Consider the following 23,707-nt stretch of genomic DNA (forward strand, 5'->3'; position numbering starts at 1 on the left):
AATAATTGCACAGTCACATTTCTTTCCACAGGGTCAACCAGAACTCCGGAAAGGAGACTTGCTGATTGACACAAATATGTTTGTATTTCAAAGGGCAAACTACAAAGTCAAATAAAAGGCAATGTTTGCACAAGAGTTAACTTTGTCATTCGGCATTCTCAAAGAGCTCAACAATCCCACGGAAAAATGTCTCTCCTTTGCCACACTACATTTTTGACTCAAACTTTAATACAGGTGCATAGAGAGGTCACATTAGCATTACTGCAAAAGGCTAGCTAAACACACAGCCACAAGAAAGAGGAGTTAGTGGCAACCTTTAAAGAAGCAGAGGAGTATGGTAGGCAGAACTCTTTCCCCCATATCCCCACAGTGAGCTGGGAGCTGCTAAAAGCTCAGCACAAGTTAGAGCAGCAGGGTCCTCTGGTTCCACAAACAAACCAATGCCCAGCCAAACAGGAAAGAGGGTGGGGATCTCCTTTTGCACACTCTCATACCCCAATTACAGATCATCTTGAATAAAAACACTGCACAGTCACCGCCTCAGCGCAGCCTAATGGGAAGGAGATGAGATAATAAGGACACATACTGCTCTTGGGACTGCTCCACTCCTGTTAAGACAAGGGCAGGTCCCTGCAGTGCTGGACCAGCCCAGAGTGCATCTCCACCAGCCTCTGTCCCAGCCAGGGCTGTTCCTGCATGTGGACAAGAGCTCCTGCCCCTCTCTGGAGCCACTGTCCTTGGCAGAGCTGTGGCCGTGCTCCTTCCCCTTCTGCTGCTGCGACTGGAGGTGGATTTTGCTCTCTCTTCTTCTCTCCCAAATTAAAGAATCCTAAAGCTACAAATGGGTGCTTTCACAGTGCCCACAACCCTTTGAGCTCACTTTCCCAAGCTATTGGGTGTGTTGAATTCAAGGTTACCCAGTGCATTAATTCTGGGCACATTAAAACTGGGCACCAAGAGCACGTCTTCAAAGAGCCACTGAGAACTTTAAGGTGAATCAACTAAATGGATAAAGGATCTGCACTGGGGTAGACTCAGATGAAAAGGATGGAAACAGTCTTGCAGGTAATTAGTGATGCACCTTCAGTTATATACGCTGACTTCACCCCTTTAGCTGATTGCTTTCAACTTTCTTCCCTACATAGAGAGGCCTTTGAACCTCAAAGCATGACAAAACTCTACATTATCAGCCACTTCTGTAGGCATGTGTACTGCACTAGCACCCACTGAAATGTCATGTCCAGCCTAAATGCTTGGATCCAGTATTTTCACCTTGTATGGATTTTTGGAAGTAGTCCAAATTTGGGCCAGCCTGACAGAGCAGTACCGGGAATGGGAACGTGCCATGGGAATGACTGCAGCAACAAACCACAAAAAAAGTTCTTTCACATTAAGTGTAACTATTGCTACCCTAAGATTAAATATTACCTGGAAATTACACTCATTAACTGCAGAGTCCTTGATTAATGAGCAGGTGGAGTGCACACAGGGACCTGGTCCTGATTTCAGCTGTCCTATTAGCTCTACCCTGGACACTACTGATCACCACAAAAATAAATGAGGACATCCAAGAACTAATTACGAGTGGACAAAATGTGTCAACCTAATAACTGTGTTAGGGTACTTCACAGATTAAGGGAAGGCTGGCAGATGTGCAAGATGCAAATACTGAAGCCACTAAAAAGAAACAGCAAGAGAACTCTGCTATCTTCTGGTACCTCTGGTGTGTGAGACCACACGATGCTTCTTGAGAAAGTCTCCATTTCAGGACAGCTCCAGAGCCATTCTGATTACTGCAATCATCTGTTTGTTTTAACAGTGGTGGAGAGAGGAGCAGCCCCTAGTGCTGCCCCATTCCCAAGGCAGGGGCTGTGTCTCCTCAAGGAACAGACCTGGGCTCTGCCAAGGCTCAGGGAGGGAGGTGAGCAGAGTCTGGCAGAGAGAGCCAAGGACAGGAGGGAGCAGCCCGCACCAGCTCCAGAGGTGCCCTGCAGGTGTGAGGGCTGGGGCTCACACGGGGAAGCCAGAACCACCTTCTGCAGCTTGTTGGCAAACACAGCTGCACCTGAGCATCTCCTGCTACGCTTCTCCAGCAGCCACTGCCTCCAAGCATCGCTGTGAAACAGGAGGAACTGCCCACACTCCCTCGTTTTAATTGGTGTTTACTTGTCTCTTCAAAAAGCCCAAAGAAATCTTCTACACACAGCAGCTAAGTACAACAAAACTCAAGCATCAGAAGAGGAGTTCAGCCAACTTGTGCCCTACGATTGATCTCCTATTTCTCCCTCCACTTTCCTTCTAATCCTGTTTATAATTACACAAGCCGTCTGATCTTCCCGAAGCTATCAATTCCCTCAAATCCATTTTCAAATCACCATCCTTGAAAGAGCCTGGGCACCAGATCAAGCAGTCTCAGCTTGACACAACCCACCCCGCTACTGACGGCTCCCCCAAAATGCTGGGGTGCAGCTGGCCAGACCCCGAGCAGGGGCTTGCCAAGACCCAACCCCAGCAGAGATCAGGAGAAGAGAAAGTATTGATCCGCTCCTTTTAACATGCTAATTTGCCCAGTGGCTGCTCAGTCATTGCCAGGCTGGACACTTCAAAAGGAAACTGTTTTCAAAGCAGCGATGTCTTTTTCAGCAGCAGAAAAACTTAAACTGGAAACAAATGAATTCAAGCCCCAAATTCGCAGAAGAACTCGCAGGTATTCTTCAGCTCCCCAGACAGAGATGTTTGATGTATGGAAAGACAGACTTGTTAATTAGGGTTATTAAAATATGGCCTGGCAGAAACCCTCTGGGATTTAAAATAAGAAAATCCACGCCCTCTAAGTGCACTTTAATATAAAGATAGCCTGTATTTGTATCAAAAATATTCAGCCATAACCTCTGGAAGTGTTCCATTGATTCCCCCACACATGCACTTCTTAGGAGAAGAATAAAATGTATTTAAAATTAAATTTCTGCAATTCAATTTCTATAATTCAGCATCAACACTGGAGAACATTTTGGCCTTTCTTAGCATTGATAATGGGGAGAATAAAGGCAATTGTTCAATCCCTTCAGGCCGCTGAGAACACACAGGGAAGGCCAGACAAAACCCTCGGTGTGCCAGAGACATTATTGAAGTATTTCGGGAAGCAGCAGCGTTATTGACTGACGCCTTTGCTACCAACGCTGGCCTTTCAATCACAGGCTAAATACAAAGTGAGGAATGGATAAAATAGCAGGGTTTAATTAAAGATCTGGGAAAGTACTGAAATATGTTACATTGCACAAGTTTTGCAGGCAGAACAGAAATCAATTCAGTGTTTGTGGCTTGCATCATGCTCCTAGGAAAACCTGATATGAGCTATGAAAACCAGGAGTGCTCTCCAAGCTAAGGGAGATAACGAGCTGTAGTTCTGACACACAGTGTATTACTCTGTTTGCAAAGATTTAAGAGCCAAAAACTTGATTATCCCTTGAAATACATCTTAATTTCCAAACGCAGGAAGAGCTTCAATCACCGAGCTCAGCGTGCTCCTTCTCCTCTGGACCCTGCCCAGGACAGTCCCAACCCACTGAGCCCAGTGCCAGCTACACCAGCAGCACCAGCTGTGCCCCTCCACCCTCACACACCCTGGCAAAGGAGGGAATTTGGGATGCTGCTGACCTCTAACCCCCGGCTGCAGGAGACAAAAAGCTGCAGAGAGAACAGGCAAATGGGGAGAACTGACTATCAGCCTGGCCTTTGCTCTGGAGCAGGCAGCAGCATCACAGCAAACTCATTCACAGAAACAAGGCACGAGGAGATAACACCAGAAAATACAAGCAAAATGGAACTCGCTTCCTTGCCACTAAATTGTCAGCTTTATGGGACTTCATGCTGAACAGTATGAAAAAAAAATCCAATTTGCTTTGAAGCACATTAGTCTAACATCCTAATTATTGTTTACACTGCCATTTGCCTTCTATTAAGAATTGAATAATTACCCAGCGCTCCATAGTTTAAAAATACAAGCAAACAGGATTATCTGGGTAATTAAGACACTGTACTGCAGCTTTGTAGTGTGGCTGTACAAAGCTTTCACATATACAAGCAGAAGCAATAGGTATTGATTGCCTTAGCTCAAATGATGTTTTAAGGATGTGTAAGATGGGTCCCTCATTAGGAAAAGGTGAGCAAAAACTTCTGACAAGTGAGGAGGGGCAGAAGCTATCAGCACATTCATCTACATTCAGCCTTCACTGAGGTCTTATCTCAGTCACAGACATCCTGTGTGCCTCTGGGAAAGTTATCCAGGCTCCATGCCTCCATCCTCTGGCTGCTGCAGCATGGGAGCATCCTTCATCCTCCTCCTGCCCAGGACCTGCCTTTGCCCAGGCTGCTCAAACAGCTGCCTGTCCCAGCCTGAGCTGGCCCCCAGTGAATACAAAGCCTGTTTCCAGCACACCTCTTTCACTGGGTTTGTACAGATCAACTCAACCTTAGTGAGGTGTACACACACCCATCTAAGGGAAGTATAAAAAGCAGACCAGCAAATCGGGTTTTTTCTAGGCATCCATGATTAAATGAGCCAAAGCAAATACCAACTGTATAGTACAGCTTTTTTTTTTTTTTTGCTTTTTTTCCCCCTCCAAACCTTAATAGCCCATCCATATTGTACTTTGAACAGCATGACCTCCCCTTCTGGGTGACTGTTAGGACAAAAGTAAAGTTTTTGCACGTTCCTTTGTTGTTTTAAAGAGCTTTTCCTCCATTTAATTATGCCACCAGGTTTCACACTGAGCAGTTTACTACCCCTGTGAAATTACCTTCAAGTTAAACACTAATTGGACATCCAACAAAAATGAAAACCCCCCACAACCATGTTTTTCCTTCTGGTTTCTTATAGGATGTAGCTCCAACACGATCAGGGTCCCAATTTCATACCACTGATTTATAAAGACACAAAATGAAAACCAGTCCTTTAAAGAAATACAGTACATTCATGCAGCATGTGTTCTAACTTATATCAATAAACCTTTCAACAAATCCATTCTGAACAAGCCTGTGTTTTGGGAGCATTTAATGAGCCTCAGCTTTATTTCAAGCCAAAGGCAATTTTAAGTAAAGTTGAAATAAAGAAAAGTTAAAAAGAAAAGAAAGCCACTAAAACCAAAAATAAAATAAAATATGGGTTCTCGTATAATCATGAGGCTTAAGAAAGCAGAACTTTTCTCACAGATTATTTTCATTCAATAAATAAAGACAGCAGAGCATTTGTGCATGTTTACTTACCCGAGTGCTGGGAGCCCCCTTTCACCACGCTATAACCATGGGCCAAGGCCAGCCCAGCAAAGGGAAGAGCCCTAGCCCAGGCCTGAGCAGGTACTTGACCCAAAGCATAGGAAATGTCAAATATAATATTGCTTTTTCATGCCCTAAGCGCTCACTTGCAGCCCAGAGGGAATCCCACCTCCTGAACCTCATCACCCCCCAGCTGAGGCTGCAGCTCCAGGAGGGCTTGGTGACCACTGGTGAACATCTGGAGCAGCGAGAGGACACCCAAGCGCCTGCAGCCCCTCCAGGCACAGGGACAGGCTCCTGCACACCCAGCCATGGCCTTGGAGGTGGTCAGGCTGTGAGCACAGCACTGTCACACACACCAGCTGCAAGGGAGCTGCACAGGGGGCGAGAGGGACAGCCAGCCATGGGCAAGACATGAGGGGCACACTGAGCAAATACCACACCGTCTCTTAAACAAAGAGATCAAAAAAAAAAAAAAAAATCAAACCAGAACTCATTTGCATAAAATCCAAATCTTTTGAGCTCTGCATAAACAGAAGAAGATTCTGGCTGGCGTTTCCAAAGGAAGCTCTTATCTCCTTTGTGAAATGGGGAAGTGGGTGTGCTGCTTTGCATGAGGGTGTATACAAATGATGGAAATGAGGAATTTGCTGCATGCAAAAGGCAAAGGGGCCGACAGCTGCCAACCCCCATTCACAGGGAGAGCTTCCCTAGTCTCCAGCAGGAGGAAGGAGAAGGGAACCAACATGTTTGCTTCCCAGGGAGGTGAAGCAGGCTCTGAATATTCATAAAATGGCCGTTTAGTCATGGGAGTGTTAATTGTCTCTGATTCACAAAACTCTGTGACCTCACCTGCTCCCTGCAACATATGAAAAGGATGTCACATAATGGGAGGAAACCAGATAAGATATTTATCTCACAAGTTTGGGGGGCTTTTTGATGCAGTCTCAAAAGACCTTAGAGTACTGCTGAGCATTTCTTTAATCACTACTCACAAGCACAATAAAGACCAAGCTCAGTGGAGCATATTATTAGACAGATAATAACCCTTACCCAGCCAAGATCTAAATACTGAACTCATCACACACTGGATGAGTTGCCTGGAAAGTTTTGGGTTGCCTTTTTTTCTTATCCTAAAAGAACACACAAACCAGAAGATGGGCTGGAAGTCCCACAAAAGACTACCCAGACCTACCATGAATTCATTACCACCACAAAGCCCATCTGGCTTTGGTTGTGAGGACTGATCTTTTCACCAGGAACCCACAGAATAAGGACCAGATATTGCTCCCCTGCGCAACACTAGCAGAAATCTTGTCAGAAATTGAAAGGCTGTGATTGCTTCCTTTTCTCCAAGCAATACATGAAGGGACAATTGTTTGACAACTGTAACTTGACTTTGGAGGAGGCCAGGCAGGAGAAAAGCAGCACAGCTCCTGCAATAACATTTAAATGCTGATTTTGAAATGCACCAGGTGGTACAAGAAACTCACAGAGGGAGTAACCCTTGGAAGATCTATTGAGCTACATGAGAACATGCCATAACCAAATCAGCAGAGGAGAGAACCAACTAAATTTGGTTCAGACAGACTGTGTTTCAGTATCGCTCCCAGGCCCCGCCTGGAGCTTCCGTCTTCTCGGCTCCTTTTAAAACCTAACATGTTGAGTCTGTGCATTTTCTCCCCTGCCAAAAATAATCAACCTGAAAAAAAATCCTCCTGAAATCTCAAATCTGCACAGTCTTAGTCACCCTTCTGATCACCCTTTTGTGCAGACAGACTGTACATCAGTGCTATTTTGACAAAAAGAGTTATCTATGACTAAAATGGGAAAGCACACACAAATTACATTGCTTCCCCACCCATAAAAAACCCACCATCCAAGAATCTTATCACAGAAAAACATATAATTAGACTGTACACTTCTGATGCAAACTGAACTGCTGCTTTCAATGATCACAGACACTCTTCAAAGCCTCCAAGATTAAAAGAATCTTATCATTCAAATTATTACTTCTTAGGGATGCTCTTATCAAAGTTCGAAGGAAAATTCTAAAAACAGCAGCGATATGAAACCCGGACTGAGCCATATTTTAAATGACACTGGATTTTCTGCCAATTGGCCAATTCACAACTCAGAAAAAGCAAGTGTAGATGAAGACAAAGCTGTTGGCTCTCATAACCTTTACAATATCACAGTAAAAATCTCAACTGTCTCACATATTTATACTAAATGGCAGGTCTAAAATTGAGATTTGTAGTTTCACAGCATCAAAATCATCACAGATGGCTACAGTCTATTGCTTCTTTAATCTGTCTTTTCTCCCTTCCTGCTTGTTCTCCCCCCTCCTCTGAGTTAGAAAGATATGTGTTTTATCATAAGGAAATCGTAACTAAATCCAAACCACATTTTATTAATGTGTAACAAAACAATTTACATAACAATGATGTCTAGAAGTGAAGTTTAAAATTACTTTATGTCTCAGCTTTGCCCTAAAGCACTAATTGCCTTAGTCTTGAGATGTCTATTCCACTATTTGGGATAGTCATCTTCCATCAACAATATTCCACATTCATATTCTCCTAAATGGACAGCCCCTAACACAGAACATTTGAGGGAGAATAAACAGTAGTAGAAATAGCAAATTGGAATTTGTTTTGGCATCTAATTCCCAGCTACAAGTTCACTTGCAAGCAAAGAATCAGAGCTCACCCTTTTACACATGCAAGCAAAGAATCAGAGCTCAAAACTTTTACACATCAGGACCAATTTTGCAGAACTACTGCCATGACACACCTGTGAAGCTTCCCAAATACATATGGATTTAGCACTTAGCTCCTATTCCTTCCTGTTCCAGGTTTTTGCATATATACATAAACACATACTTATGGATGTTCAATAAGAAAATCATCATCAATAAAATTAACTGGGATAAAAAAGCAGTCAGAGAAAGGACAGCTTTTTGTCATCATATTCAAACACCTCCATACCACCAACACAATTTTTTAAAAATCCCATTTGAGGTCAGAAAGTCATTAACTCCCACTACAAGAACTTTAGATGTGAAAAGGCTTTCCATTATGCTTCCCACACACACATCAGAAATTAGGCAAAAGAATCTCAAGGAAAATGGATTATTTTAAAAATTGGGAGGGCGAGTGAACTTGAAGCAGCTTGCAGGACAACCCAAGGGCCAGCTGGTCTGTCCCAGCCCTGTGGGCAGGGAGCAGGTCCCAGGGGAGGACCAGGAGCTCCAGCACAGACTGGGCATCTCCCAACAAGTGCAAAGCCCCAGCCCACTGGCCCAAACTATTCCTGCCCACTGAGCTTTTGTTAAACATTTAAGATCTTAATCAATCCTCACTCTGACCCTAGGATCACAGGGGAAGATGGATGAGGAAACGGACAACCTCTGACCTTTCCTTGTATTTGTCCTGCCACAGTCAACCTATTGAAAAACAATTGGGGTGGAACCTGCTCACAGCTCCCGTCCCAGACCAGTGTCCTTTCACAGCCTTTCCCAAACTCAAAGTCTCTTCCCCTGCCCCCAGTCCTCTGCATCAAAACCACAGGAATCCTCCTCACTTCATCCTCCTCCTCCCCTCCAAAAACCTGTCAGAGCAGAACATTAGCTCAACGATTAACTTAAGAGTGGAAAGAAAAGGGGAAACCTCATTCAGTAGTGTCAAAGGCCAAACTGCTTTAACAGCTTCACTGGAAACTGGAGAGAAGCTGCACAGTTCTGGTGAGCTTCATGAATTCATCAGGAGGAGCTTCCCAGTTAACTGTTCTGGCTGGAGAATGGCAAGTGTGAGAAAAGGAAACCACAAGTAACAGCTGATGAAATGAGTTTAGCACTTTCAATTATGTGCTGGCTGGAACGCTCTCAAAATGACGAGCACAGGCCAACTTCACTCTGGAGAGCCCAAGAGACAGAACATTTCTAACACCTCTGTCAATATGGCATCACCTGATCTCCCTTTTAATTGGGAAATGGAGAACTGGGTTTCCTGAGCCCAAACATCCCCAGATGCAGCTGAGAGCCTTTAGGTAAGCTGGCAGTCATCCCCAAGGTCTAGTCCAACAGTACAAAAATGAACTTAAAAAGCATGCCAGTATAACCACTGCCCATCAGCAAAACCTCAAGAGATTTCCCCCAAACAACACAAGATTTGTTGGACAATTAGCTCACCACATCTGGGCCACTGACACTGAGAAATGGATGATCTGTATCAGCCAGAACGACCCAGTACTGACCTAACAGGCTTTGGGAGAAGGTGGAATCATCTCCGTGCAATAAACCAATAAATGCTTCCCCACTTCACTTCCTCCCCTCACAGCCCAGGCCGGTAAGGTGTCAGGAAGCTTTGATCAGAGGTTATTGAGCTGTGAGAGATTAACAGCATCTCCCCAGCCACCAATGGCTCCCCCAGCAGCACCCAGGCAGTGCCACAGCCACAGGTTCACACACTTGGTGACAAACAGGCTTTTGAGTTTCCATCTCACAGGATGGAAAAAGCAACAAGAAAAAACAGCATTTTACCCCAGACAGGATGGCCTGTCATTGTGCAGCTCATCTTTCAGTCCTCTGTAAATTCAGCCCATGGCAGTTTTGTTGCCACTATGCCACATTAGGCTTCTGTCATAGAGCAAAATCTCAGGAAATTAAGGCTGAAGTTCACACATAGCAGTTCTTTCCTACCAAAATATAATTTCAATGCATAATAACGAGCTTCATATTGACTGTAAATTAGCATTTAAAAGAAATCAAGTAAGACATTAAAAAGACACCATTCTCTCAGGAATCCATCACAAAACCAGCCAGTTACTTGCTTTGCTAACTTGTTCTCAGTCTCAAGATGAAAAAAATACTCGAGTAAAAAACACCAAGAAGATGAGGCAACTGACTCCAAAGAACATTCTCTAAAAACATGGCTCCAAATCCCTGAAGGAGCTAAGCACCTTCAATTCAGCACCCAGCAAAATTAAGCTCACTGACCTGTGCAAAAAACCATTTAAGTTTGATCTTAATTTATGCTTACATGAGCAAGACTTTCAAAGCAGAGGCTAAAGATATTTTATTTATAAACTGTCTTCTCTCCTTCCCTAACCTTCTACAGCTTCTTTATCCAGAAAAGGAAGGCGAAGAGAATATCGCTATTGAAGGTTTTTCTTTTAGGCGAATCTCTCTTTTATACAAACTTTAATCCCTAATTCTGCAGCACACAGGATAGTGTGTGTGTGTGGGAGGGTGGGGTGGAGACTTTTAGCATTTCTAAGAGTATCCTAGCACCTCTATTATTTAACTGACAATAGAGACTCTCTGAGAAATGAAAATATTTAACAAAGGCAGCAGTGTCAAATATCAAAGGGTATTTAGTGCTAAAAATTTGCGACAAGTAAAACACCAAAGATTTCCACTTCCTAAAGTGGGAAAGTAATCCAGCTAAAACTCCTGTCCTGCCTCCCAGACTGGTTCTTAACCTACTGCATTATCCAAAGTCAACTTTGCCAGAATTTCTCGTGTTTAACAGAGTTCCCTTGAAAGATTTCTCTCTTCAAACAATGGTAGCTCAACTGCACTGCTTTGCAGTCATCCACATTTTGGTGACTATCTCGAGCCAAATCAAATTTAGGCGTCTGCTAGAAAATGTGTTTCACCTTCTGCCTATTACAGCAGTATCATTTGTTTTGCATTATATAATTCTTAGCCTTGCCACCTGGAGCTGTTGGACTTCTTCATTAAACCCCTCTGTCCCACCACATCCCAGAGGGCTGCTAATCGCTGGCTTTAGTCCATTTACTCTCATCTCTGATTCAATTATGCATTCCACTGAGCCCTAATGAACAGTACAATATGGCTCATCCTACCTTGGCATTCTCCGTTGCGCTCCTCATAGCCAGCATTGCACAAGCAGTTGCCAATGGGCACCAGCCATTCGCCATCTGCCCCACAGTACATTTTTGGCACATCCTTCTCTTCCGAGTTGTTGACACAGGAGCCACGAACCTCCACCAGAGAGGAGGTGTCAGCCCCAGTAATGGTGTCTGGAAACTGCGCCAGGTTCCGAACCGTCAGCGGGCACTTCTTGTAGAACACGCGGACAGACACCAAAGCAATGCAGGCACCGACGTCCTGGAAAGCCAAATAAAACCCCTTCTTGCTGAGCGGTCCCACATCCCTGATCTCTGTGTTCAGCTTCATGATCCTGTCACCAATGTCCACCTGGGTGAAGCTCTCATCGGCAGCAATGGTGTCGATCTTGGCAAACTGGCTCTCGCGAATAAAGCGCTCTTTATCGTTGTTTGATTCGTAGTAATAAAGGTTGAAAGTCTCCTTGCAAGTTCCCATGACACCTGGCAGGCTGTTGCAGTCTCTGAGCGTGAACTTGATTTCAATATAAACCCTCTGAGCCCCCTCTCGGGGAATCCAATCAGTTCGTAACCAGTTATTCTGACTGGGCTCCATCACGTTGCAGACTTGGTAGGTGCGGATAGGAGTGTTCTTCTCATCCATGATGCTCACCTCCTCCCACTGCAGGGAGGAAAAGGGACAGAAAAACACATCAGTGTTAAAAGGAACAACAGAGCTTCACAACAAACAACATGCACTTGTTCCATTACGGGGAAACAAACAAACAGACCAAAAAACAACCCAGCAGACCAAGCCATAGCCAGAACTTCAACTACTTGGACATTAAAGGAAGCATCTGTTCAGGAGAAACAAATTCCAAATCCCTCATGCCTCGAGGAGCAAGCATGTGCTTTAAGGGCCCTCTGAACCAATCCACAAACACTACCTCGACTGACTGGGTTTATTTCAGTACAGTTCAGTCTCCAGACCACTGCCTGGAGCAGGGCTACACACAGAACTTCACAGACCCACAGAGCAGCACTGCCCTACAGTGTTTTCTCTGCAGCAGATATCCCATGGACCCTGCCTCACACCTGGGAATACCCAGCAGGTGACACAGTGCAACTTAGTCACAAAGAGAGGGTGACGTCCGCATTTCAGGCATCACTACCACTTATTTTCAAAACTCTCAAGCCATCTCTTATTATTTCTCTAAGCTGCCAACTGCTTTCCTGGGCTACCAATGCCCCAGAGACACTCAGTAAATTCTGCTTTGGAGCTGGGCAGAAATAGCTGTCTACAAGGAACTTGGGTAGCTCTTAGAAAGGAAAAACAGGTAAACAGACAATATCATCAGTCCACCAGCAACATCACCATAACTTTGTTATTCAAACAGAGTTTCTTACTAGCGGGAAGGTAAAAAAATAGGAAATACTACGTATTTTCTGGAGGAAATTTTTTCTGGAGGAACATCTAAGTTCATGCTATCAAAATCCCAAAAGGGTTAGCAGAAAAGGAAAGTGATGAAAGATCAGGATAGCAGCATTCCTCAGAATTGTTACACCCCTCAGATCAAGTTCAGGCATCTTCAGAAGTGCCAACCAGGCAACATGATTATGAAACAACAACAACATGTGTAATCCAAGGTGGGTATGGAAGGAGGAGATGGAAGAGTTCAGCATAATGAATTCAGAAAAGGAAAGCACATACTCAACAGCTCTGAAAAAAATTGGTCAAAGTATTGTCATGGACAGAAGAAACTTCATCAGAGTGCTCTACTGGCAGGGAGAGAAGGGAAAGTAGGGGCACTAGGAAAAGAAATCTCTCCAGGAAATTAGAAAAGCAGAACCATAGCACTTCAATTCATATCATTCAATTTATCCTTCGCTATAACAATATTAGATAATGATATACTGACTAGTTTTGCAAGCAATACAATGAAGCATATAAAATTATCCTTAGAAAACAGTAATAACTTTAAAGAGAGTTCTCAGAAGTGCTTTTCAAAACTACTGAAGCCATGGCTTTGATAAACAGAAGCCTTCTTAAGATGAAGGGGCTTCTTGTATAATATCCTTCATTCTTCTCACAAGGATTGCTCTTATGCAAGTGATTTTTACTTAAAAAGCTTCCAGCTTAGCTGAATCCGTTTATAGAATGACAGCAGTTAGCACCATGAGTCACTAGGAGCAGAAAGAATAATATTTTATTTGCTGCCTAGAGATAACTGCAAATTAAAATGAAGGAGGGGGGAAATCAATACTCAGCATGTCACTCCTTTCCAGAGAAAGGGAAGAAATAAATCTTAAAAAGCCATCTATCAATGTAAAGTGTAACATGTTGTTAGTAAGAAGACAGACTTGTTTAATTTAGAGCACCACAGAGCTAGTGCACTGTTACAATGTTGTCTTTATGATCCATCACTTTCCATTCTGCTTATCTTCAGATCGCCTATGCTTCCAATATTGTGTGTGGTACAAGAGAAAGAAGCAGAGGGAAATAATACTTGTTGATGGGATTTCCTTTAGTGCATTTACACAATGGAGGATGCTGCTGGAGGATTCAATAGCGAGCCCGCTGAGGTCACAGACACAGCAACTGAATTCAGCAAGTTTTGGATCCTCTTCTCAACACACCCATCTGCTGACCAACACACAAATGCACAGAGCTGGGCTTCTTATTCCATTTACACAAATACGAAACAAGCCCAAGTGCATCTTCCTGGCAGAGCTGAAAATAACGACAGCCCAAAATGTCCAGCCCAAAATGTAAATGACTTGTGACTCCAAGTATGTGGTCAAAGCTGTAACTTTTCGCTTTCAAGCTGAAATTAAATTTTATAACTCAGCTCTTCCCACAGTTTAATGATGCAGATTAAAACATTCTGGGCACAAAACCTGCTTTTCAACTGAAAATTGCAAGAGTAAATCATTAATTACATTTATAAAGCAATTAATTAATTCCTCTGGGGCTACTATATGGCTAGTCACTGCTAAATGTCTAAATCTTTATCTCCGGCCCTTCTTGTCCACACAACCCTCACACCCCAGGAACGGTGTGGTTCAGATCTAGAAAAATGCCTTTTTTTAATAGACAATAAAGTATACACAGTTCAAGAAAAACACTGAAGGACAAATTCTTCCCAGGAAGAAAAAGGAGTTTGTTTCTGCTGCTTGAAATAAATCTGCAGCATATGAAGTAAAGTAAATGCTTTCCAAGCACTGTATCTCAGAAACAGACCATGTACTCTTAAATTTTTCACTACAGGCTTAAAAATAGAACGCACATATGTAGGTTTAGTGAAACGAGTCACGTCCACAATAAGAGCACACATTTTTCCTTCTCAAGCTTGCACGGCGCTTTCAGAAAAAGCATGTGGAGAAAGGGGGGAATCCAACAGCCATTAATAATACACAGCTGTCCTCTGATCATTGATTCCACCGCTGACTTATTAAAACTTGTATTTTAGGTTCTGTTTGAATACACAGCGTAGATATCCCTTGGAAAGGCGTCCAAAAGACCCCGACTCGTTCCAGGCTGTGGGATGAGCAGGGAAGCCCGACCCTGCCCGAGATAGAGCTGTACCTTTCCACGCTGTCAAAAGATGAGGGCGATTGCCTGCAATCAGCGCTGAATGTGCACCGTGGGCGCTGCCAGAGGCCTGCCAATCACATCCCCACTCTCTGAAAAAGCGAGTTTCAGGGACAGCACAGCGCGCTCAGGCGCAGCACAAGCCAGGACTGTAGTCAAGTTCACCCAGAACGACAATGGGGGAGCAAAACAATCCCCCATTCTCCCATGTTATGGTTATTCAGAGCTTATGCATAATGCATCAGCAGCCAACGCAGCCTCGGATTCCTTCCGCTCACTGCTGTTTCCTTAGCTCTGCTTCTTCTAATTACGAGCGGGAACGCACTCACACAAAAAAAAGTAAATTTGTAGGTTCCTGAAGAATCCAGTGCTTTGTTGTGCACAGGTCCTGATCTTTCAGCATTTTCCTTTTTTCAAACACTTTGACTTAGTTACTTCTGCTTAAGGATTCCAAGCTGCTTTTACTCCTTTAATATTAAAAGGATTTGGGATTTTTTTTTTTACATAAGCATTTAGTGCGCATTGCTGGCACTTTTGCTTAAATTGTTCATATGAAGAAAGAAAAAGCCTTTCTAATTGCTTATTAAAAGCAAGTCCCATGAAGTACAGTCTCCTCCAGATCCCAAGATCCCAGCAATTCCAGAGTCCAACATTCCAAGGAGTTTCCCAGAGAGGCACTGGGCACCGTGTAGGTCGGGGCACAAATGAGGGAACAGCAAGGAGCATCCAATAATATAAAGCTACACCAAAAATTAAAGCTCTCTTAGCAAAGGGACCCTAAGCCCAGCAACCAACCTCTTAACGCCATCACATCAGCACTGGGCAGTGCATTCGAGCAGCCGTCTGTTCAATAAGATAATGGTAAAACAACATAAAAAGAAACTCCAAGGAATCACAGTCAAGCACTTGGTGCTACAGTTTATCTGCTCAGAAACCAAAACACACGATGTTTACACCCTGGAACAGGACAACTGTCCCATCACAACAAAAGGTCTATCGTGTATATTGATCCCTACTCCTTCATCCAGAAATAGAACAGCAATTGCCCTGAACATCTCCCAGCCGAGACAGTCCACAGATAAAATAATAGCAGTCAAGAATGCCAATTCAGTCGGCAGATCACATTTCTTGTTGGTATTTCAGTTTTAAATAGGCATCTAAGCCCATGCCTCAACCAATCTCTTAATTCTGAAACCTCTTTTCTGCCCTTTTGGTTTCCACTTATTCCATGACAGAACTATCCAAAGGGAGTATAGGGTTTCTCCAACAAAGAGTAATTCACTTGGTAAGCCAGGGAAGAAATCTGACCTCCTCACCACAATCAACAATAATCGAGCCATTAGGACTCTCTGAAAGTTACTAATCACCCCCTTTACCCTTTTGATCAGATAGCGGTTTAAAACTTACCCCTCCTTCCAGGGGACTTGCTATCCACCCCAGTTCGCCCTGAACTGATCTGGAATCCAGCAAGGTAACTGCAGAAAGGTACAAATAAAAGAGATTAAATTCCAGCTGCCAAAAGGCAATACTAAAATAAATGGTTTACCTGAACGTTTCCATATGTGCGGAGCACATCGCATCCACCTTCCACTTGAAACGAAATGTTATTTCCGAACGCGTCAATATCAAAAACACTCCGAAACTCTCACTGAGGAACCGCGTGTTGGTTTCCCGGCGCACTGGAGCCGCTCAGGGGCGCGGAGGGGAGCGGCGGAGTCCCGGCACACCTGCGGCGGACACCGGAGCGCCGCTCGGAGCGCTCCCCGCCGCCGGGCACCGCGCCTCCCGCCGCCGGGACAGCGCCCGCAGCAGCGATGGGCTCACAGCGGGTACATCCCGAGACACCCCGGGAGCACGACGGGGCACCGAGACACCGGGCAGGGGCTCCCAGGGGACCGGCGCCGCACGTCCACAGCGCGGGACGGCCGCGGGCTTCTCCCGCGGAGCCGCCGCCGGAGCGTCCCGCAGAACGGGCTGAACCGGGGCCCCGGGGAACGGCGCGGAGCCGCCGAGCGCTCCCGGGAGAACCGGTTCCATGAGCCGCCCTCCGATCCGGGGCCGCCCCGGCGCGGCTGGCGGGAGCGCTGAGCCCGGGCGGCCCGGCTGGGCCGGGACAGCGGCGGCGCGGGGGACGCGCGGGGCAGGCGGCGGCCGCTCCGCCCCGCGACACCTGTGCCGGCACCGCGGGCAGCCCCGGCAGCGCCGCTCGGACCGGTCCGCGCCCGCCGGACGGGCAGCGAGCGGCCGGGGCAGCGCGGGGCCAGCGCCGTCCGGACGGCGAGCGGAGCGGCGGGGAGGGGGACGGGACGGGACAGCACCGCTGCCCGCCCGGGGACACCGAACTTCGCCCCCGGCGCCCCGCCGGGAGAACGCGCAGCCCGGCCGCCGGCAAGGCTCACCTTCGTTGGCGGGATAGACCCGAGAGCCGGTGACGGCGCCGCAGACGCCGACGAGGAGCGGGAGGAGGGCGCAGATCGGGACCCCGGCCATGCCGCCGCCGCCGCCGCGCTCCGGCCGCGCTATCCCAGCGGAATAACTGCCTACATGGGGCGCGCGGCGCGCGCTAGACATTGCCAAGGGGGCGGGGCCGGCCCGTCCGTCAGGCGCCGCCGCCAATCGCCGCCCGCTCCGCGCCGCGCGCCCCGCCCCGTCCCGCCCCGCGCGGGGAGCCGGGCCGGGCGCTGCGGGGCGCTCCGGCGGGGCAGGCCGTGAGGGGAGCGCTGCCCCGGGCGGGCGGCGGCAGAGGGCGGCCGCGGCCGGTGAGCGCTCCGCGGGGCTCTGCGACCTCAACAGTGCCCAAACTCCGAAAGATGATGGAAAAGGCGGAAAGACAAAGTTAGGAGAGGCAGAGCAGGGGGGGAGCCGCGGCCGCAGCGCGCAGACGGACCTGCCCCGCGCCGAGCCCGCCTCGGCCCCGCGTCCCGGGAGCGTCTCGGGAGCGTCCCAGGAGCTGCCGCCGCCCCGCCCGGCCCGGCCCGGCCCGGCCCGGCGCCACCGTTGAGCAACAGCGCCACCTGGCGGGAGCAGCGGCTCCTGCGGCAGCGGCTCCCCGGGGCCGGGCAGGGACGGGCCGGGACGGACCGGGGTGGACAGAGATGTGCAGGGACGGGCAGTGCGGGCGGCCACTCTCAGCAGCCCTTCCCTTGTGAGCGGCAGAGGCCGGGCCCGGCGCTCACCGCGAAGGTGCCAATCGTTCACGCTTTTGTGCACCGGGGCAGCGGAGGGGCGGGGCGGGCTGGAGGGAAAGCCGGGCTCGGAGCGGTTCCCTGTGAACGCTAAGATCCATCGGGACGCGCAAGCTCGTGCACATGCCCCTCGTACACGGGACGCGTCCCCCGAGCCGTGCCCGGGGACACCGGCGCTGGCTGATGCCCTCAGGCTGTCCCCGGGCTCCTGCGCTGAGCAGCCACAGCCGCGCTCTGCTTTGGAAGCTCCGAACACCTGACTTCTTCAATAATGCTCTCTAAACGCGCCTTGACAACAAGAGCGTAGTTTGTAGAAGCCCGCTAAGCCTTGGGTGGGTCAGGCAGCGTCAGTGTCCTGAGCACTGTCCTTGAACAGTCCGCACTCACAGAGCAGCCCCCGGACCTGTCTGTCTGTCTGTATGTCCGGCCGCCCCAGCCGCCTGCCAGGACAGCGCTGCGGGACCGGGGGAAACCGAGCAGCTCCCCCGCTGCCCTCCCTGTGATGCTCCGTCCCTCCGCCGCTATCGGTACCGCTGCCTGAGCCTCGGGATGCTCCACAGCCGGCGGTTCCCGCAGCGCGTCCCTCTTCGAAAGGGAAAAGGCTCCGGCCCGCGGATCCCGCGGCGGAGCTGCCTCAGTTTCCCGAGGCTCGGAGGCGATAGCAGCATCTCCGCTTACCCCGTGGGGCAGCCCCCTTGTCCCGGGGCACTGCCTCAGTTTCCCGAGGCTCGGAGGCGGTAGCAGCAGCCCTCTTGTCCCCTTGGGCAGCCCCCCTGTCCCGCGGCGCCCTCTCGGCCCGCCCGGCGCTCCCCTCGCTCCGTGCGGGACCCGGCTCCTTCCCCCGGCTCCGTCCCAGCGCCCCGCACTCGGGGAATCGCACCCAGACGCTCCGAGGAGTTTTTCCTCCGTCTGGGCTCAAACGAATCGTTGCCAGAGTTAGCTGTAGCTTCCGCACAGAAGCCCTTTACAGGCCCGATTAGCTAGAAAAATATTTTGAATGCGGCTTAAAGTCTGACTAACAATTCTGTGCATCGGGAAACACGCCTGCTCAGAATCTGCTGTTTTCTCTTTAAATCGCTGTACTTTTCCCCAAATCCAAGTATCTCTGAAACATAATACTTACAAACACGCCCTTACTGACACTTTTTGCTTAAAACATGGAGTATCTTTCACCTGGTTTAATTTCAGGTGAAGATCTTGGGAGGACGCATTTTTTTGGCTCTTAAAACTGCTGTTAAGAAGGTTTAGTAACACAGTATTTACAATGAGGTTCCTATTTCTGAGGCTCAGATTGTTTTCCTTAGCCTTGAACATTTCTTTTGGAGCTCCCACTGGCAGAACTTTCAAGATAACCCTGCAAAGATAGCTGGTGTGTTTTTCTCTTTCCGTAGAAAATAAATCTTTAAGGCAGCTGCTTGGATAATGGGAGTTAGAAAACAGTGTAGCACAGTCAATGCAACTGTTAAAACTTGTACTTCCTGACTTTAATTATCTACAAGAATTCTTGGCCTAATGAGAAGGAAGAAAAAATTTAGTGCCTTTTTTATTATTTACACAGAAATATAGGCAGTCCTCAATTAAAACTATCTGAATGTTCTTTTCACATCTTTGATGCCTCTGACAGATCTACTACTAGTCAGGATAAACTTTATGGGAATGGTAAAGCATCAAAACGTCTTCTTTTTTTAATTAAAGTTATTTTTGTGGCAATGCCAGAAGAGTCAGTCGTCATTAAATATATATAAAATGCTTTGAAACCTTAAGAATTTTTCTGTAATTTAATGCAACTTTAATTTGTTTAAAAAGTCACATAAAATAAATACAGACAATGTAAAAAAGGCCTGCAAATGTCATAAAATAAAATGTTTGCAATCCTACCAAAACTACTATATTTTGCCTCCAGTATGTGGGGCTTTTTTTAAGAAGTCTTGCCAAAATAATCACAATTTCCTTACTTTGTGTCATTTCAACGAATCCTAAAAGCCCAGCTTGGTTTTAACAGATGTCATTGATACTTGGACTAAATCCTGTTCTCGGCTTCAGCCAATAACTCCACCCTTCAACAAAGTATCTGACATCAAAATTTATTCCTTAAAATTTTGTTACAGCTGTTGGAGCTGTTACATTTGTCTTAAACGCCTATTACCTGAGCAGACTGCTCTGCTGCCAACCTGACAACTTATGTTACTGTAACTCACTATCAGGAGTGATTTGGCTTTGATGGGAACTAATCATGTTTGCACCATCATCAAGTTTACACCATTTAAACGGTCAATTTAATGCAGCTCAATAAAGCACAGCCAGCATCTCTGGTATTTGTCTCAGAGCTTGTATTTGTCGCAGTTCCACGGTGAGATTGTATTCACTTGCAGCAGACATTGTAGTAATTATGACAGTGTGTTAAATGTTTGATCCTGTCTGCTTCAGAGAGCTCAAGCCCAGCCGAATTATTTAGAGATCAGGACTCGAGTGGTACAGACAAACAGGCACATGGACACACAAACACAGACCCTCTGAGAAACTGTAAATCATCTTGAAATGTAAGGACTGAAATATTGCTGCATTTCCTACTCACTCACAATCTGTACTCCTCGTATTTTAAAGCACTGAGGGAATATATTAGTGTGTAAATAATTGGGCACTGACACAAGGGCGTTGTCTTGGATGTATCTCTGTAGTTAATATAATTTCTAGCAGAACACTGAATGGATATCAAATGTCTCACACACATGTATGCTTATACACCCAGAGTTGTTTTATGCTTTTTCCAATCACAAACACAACATTTGTAAGTTACATTAAGCCCCTGAAAGGGCTGTGATTTTGGATGAACATTTGGTTCTATTTTTATTTTATCTTTTCATTCTCCATTTTTCTATGTCCACCTACTCATGCTCGTCCATCTCCCCAGAAGCTTTTTGCTGTCAGTCAAGTGACAACCTCAGTAGGAAGCTCTGTGTGTTCATGGGCCTCCTGAGGCCCAGCACTACATTTAGAAGGGGGAAAGAAAAAAAAAAAAAAGGAAAAATAAGAAAGCGGGAAGGGGGGAGGAAGCTCTTCCTTTAGTATGCAATTCCACAGCCTGAAGGAAAAATTCACCTCTGAAAAGCCTTTTCCTACAAAAATTCAATCCTATTTACTCCACTCCCACACGACTTCCACACTACTTGGGTATTTGCAAAAGAGGGTAAAATAACCCCAGGAAGTGTAAGAGTCACACACAGAGTCTCATTGTCAGAGGAAATAATGCCCCAAAGGTGCACCTTTATCAGGCTTGGCACCAGCCAGTCACCACAGGCTCCTTCCCAGTACAAGTGCTCAGATGTGCCCAGCCTTCCCCTCCCTGGATTCACTGATTCTTTTGGATCTGTGAGTATTAAACATTTGCCAGTAGATTACTTGACAAAATTTATTGCTAGCTATTTCAGAATAACAGCTTTTTATTTGATATGTGTAAGATTTCATTCCTCAGGTCATGTTTGCTTTAGATGAAGTTGCAGGCTGTAATACAAAAAGCTGTAGCGGGAGAACATCTCCATGAAGGTAATATGCATTTCTATAAACATCAAGCTGGCAGAATGATTTTGTTTCAGCTGGGATTAGCAGGAGTTTTGCTGCTGACCTCAATAAGAAAAGGATCAGGTTTATAGCTCACTTGCAAATCCACTCTGCAAAAAAAAAGTGAGCTTTAGGCACTGTAGATTATTTACATTTCCTTTTGTTAATCGTGATCATCATCACAAGATTTTCCTATTCATTACTGCCTTGATGCTGATTACAGGACCTGTGACAGTGTCTTTATTCAGAGGAGGCACACGGCGTGACTTGACAATATACAGACAGACAGATGCATAGATTTTTTGCCTTTTCTAAGCAGCAGTGCTAAGGGAAACTAGAGAAGCGTAAGTGAAATGTAACAGGATTTTAATGACAATCGAAGCAGTATCTTTTATTACATTGGTCCTGGCAACACAACTCAAATCTCATAGTTAGTCTAAAATTTATAATATGCCATTACCAGGTCTGCGAAAAGAAATCCTATCAGCAAAGCTATTTACAAATCCAGGAGTGTTTACAATGCAGATTATGTTTCCTAAAATAAATAAACCTAAAAGGGCACTGGCAAAAGATAAAACCAGTATGGATGAAGCAGAGAAATAAATGCAGCAAAATGTCAGAACAGGTATTACTGCTTTTCACTGAATGGGCAGATCAAATGTAAGCAGTGCAAGCTCCCACTCTGCAGCGGAGGTGTCGGCTTAGCTCACCACAGCTCTCACCCTCAGCAAGGCCGGGGGCAAGCAGAGACCTGCAGGTTTTTCCTGTGAAAGTGTGACCAATAAACCAGAGCAAATAACTGTGTAAGGCTGTTTGCAGTGCACAGATGCTTGGCAACCTGCAGAGGAATGTGCCTGCCCACGTTTCACTGAGAGGTTATTTAAAGCTGTGGAGGTTAACAGACACCTTAATTATTACAAACTGCTTTCGAATATCTCCCTTTTTGTGCTGCCTGTCCTCAGCAGCTGCGCTCCTTACTCAGGAGCGTTTGGGAGTGGCTCCGCTTCCAGAAATGAAATATTGGCGGGATGGTGATGTCAGCCTGGCACGGGAGTGGTGCCAGTGGCAGGAGAGCTCTGGCAGGGCCAGGGCCACCAGCCAGGGGGGACAGGCAGGGACAGCCTCCTCCCAAGGGCTCCGTGTGCCATTAATAACGCAACAAACGTCAGCCCGAGAGCCCGTGCCAGAGCGCGCCGGGAATCGCCTGCAGCAGCTCCACAGGAGCCCTGGCTGCATTGGAAAGGTAAAGCTGAAACTGCAAACTGCATCCAGACTGCCTCAAAAGCACCCACGCATTTTTCTGCACCGGGAAAAACAATCAGTCAGGCAGGCTTGGATTTTGTCTGTCAAGAATAGGGTCACAGTTTAAGATTCTGCACCAGCCTGTTCTGAAGTTGAATTTTACCAGCAGCTTACCTACTAAGCTGTAATATATAGGTAGAATTGGGCCCTTCATGTGAAAACAGAATAAATCTAAAATTAATATAAATTAAAACAAAGTGTTTCCCAGATTTTTTCATACTGGGGTTTTAGGTTTCCTGCCATAATTTACTACAGGTATTATTAAAAAAAAAATAAAGCATTACTTTAATTGCACCAGTAAAAGTTCAGTATAAACAAAGATAATTTTTGTGCAAAAATCTTTGAATTGTCTTTCATGTAAAACTGTCAAAAGAATAGAGTGTCAGAGCACTAATTCATTTTTATTCTGTGTTCAGAGACAGCAATCTTTTCAGAGATTATTTATGCAATGATGGTACCAATCAAACTGCATCAGAGACAGGTTCCCTACAGAGCACTGAAGCTTTCTGGCACTTATAATAGAGTGTAAATTCTAATTAACTCAGATTAAACCATCCTATCTGAGATGGTCCACCCATTATTATGAACAAAATATTGGCAACCATATAGGAGAAAACTCTGTAAAGTAAGAAAAAATATCAACTCCTCCTTCTTTTTTAATGTGTGCTGTTTTTAATAGGAGGACAGACTCTTTGTCCTTCTTTACACTTAAATAAAAAATCATTGCTTTTTGTTCCACAAAGTGGAAAGTTTTTTCTATGCATGCAGGCATAGAAAAAACTATGGTACATACTCCTGTCCTATGATACATTCATAGGACAGGAGAAAGATGAATTTTGTGAGTTTACCTCTGGGAGAAGAGCTCTGCTCCAAGTTCTGCAGAGATCTGAAACAGCCACTTTGCTAAATAAACAAAATCAGAGAGATCTGTAGGGATCCAGTG

The 23,707-nt window shown here is 46.1% G+C and overlaps 1 protein-coding gene across 1 annotated transcript in view; it reads right to left on the reverse strand.

Annotated features, from left to right (window-relative positions):
• Positions 1-17,241, reverse strand: part of EPHA4 (EPH receptor A4) — a 104,317-nt gene extending 87,076 nt beyond the window's left edge. The window contains exons 1-3 of the mRNA XM_054282268.1: positions 17,119-17,241; positions 16,127-16,194; positions 11,146-11,809 (exon numbers count right to left, since the gene is read on the reverse strand). Of these exons, the coding sequence (XP_054138243.1) occupies positions 11,146-11,809; positions 16,127-16,194; positions 17,119-17,209 (823 nt within the window). The 5' untranslated portion in view covers positions 17,210-17,241. The remainder of the gene's footprint in view (positions 1-11,145; positions 11,810-16,126; positions 16,195-17,118) is intronic.
• Between the last annotated feature and the right edge of the window lie 6,466 nt (positions 17,242-23,707).

This window comes from Melozone crissalis, unplaced genomic scaffold (assembly GCF_028551555.1).
Source record: "Melozone crissalis strain CALT ecotype California unplaced genomic scaffold, PUWL_Pcris_2 ptg000034l_1, whole genome shotgun sequence".
Lineage (NCBI taxonomy): Eukaryota > Metazoa > Chordata > Aves > Passeriformes > Passerellidae > Melozone > Melozone crissalis.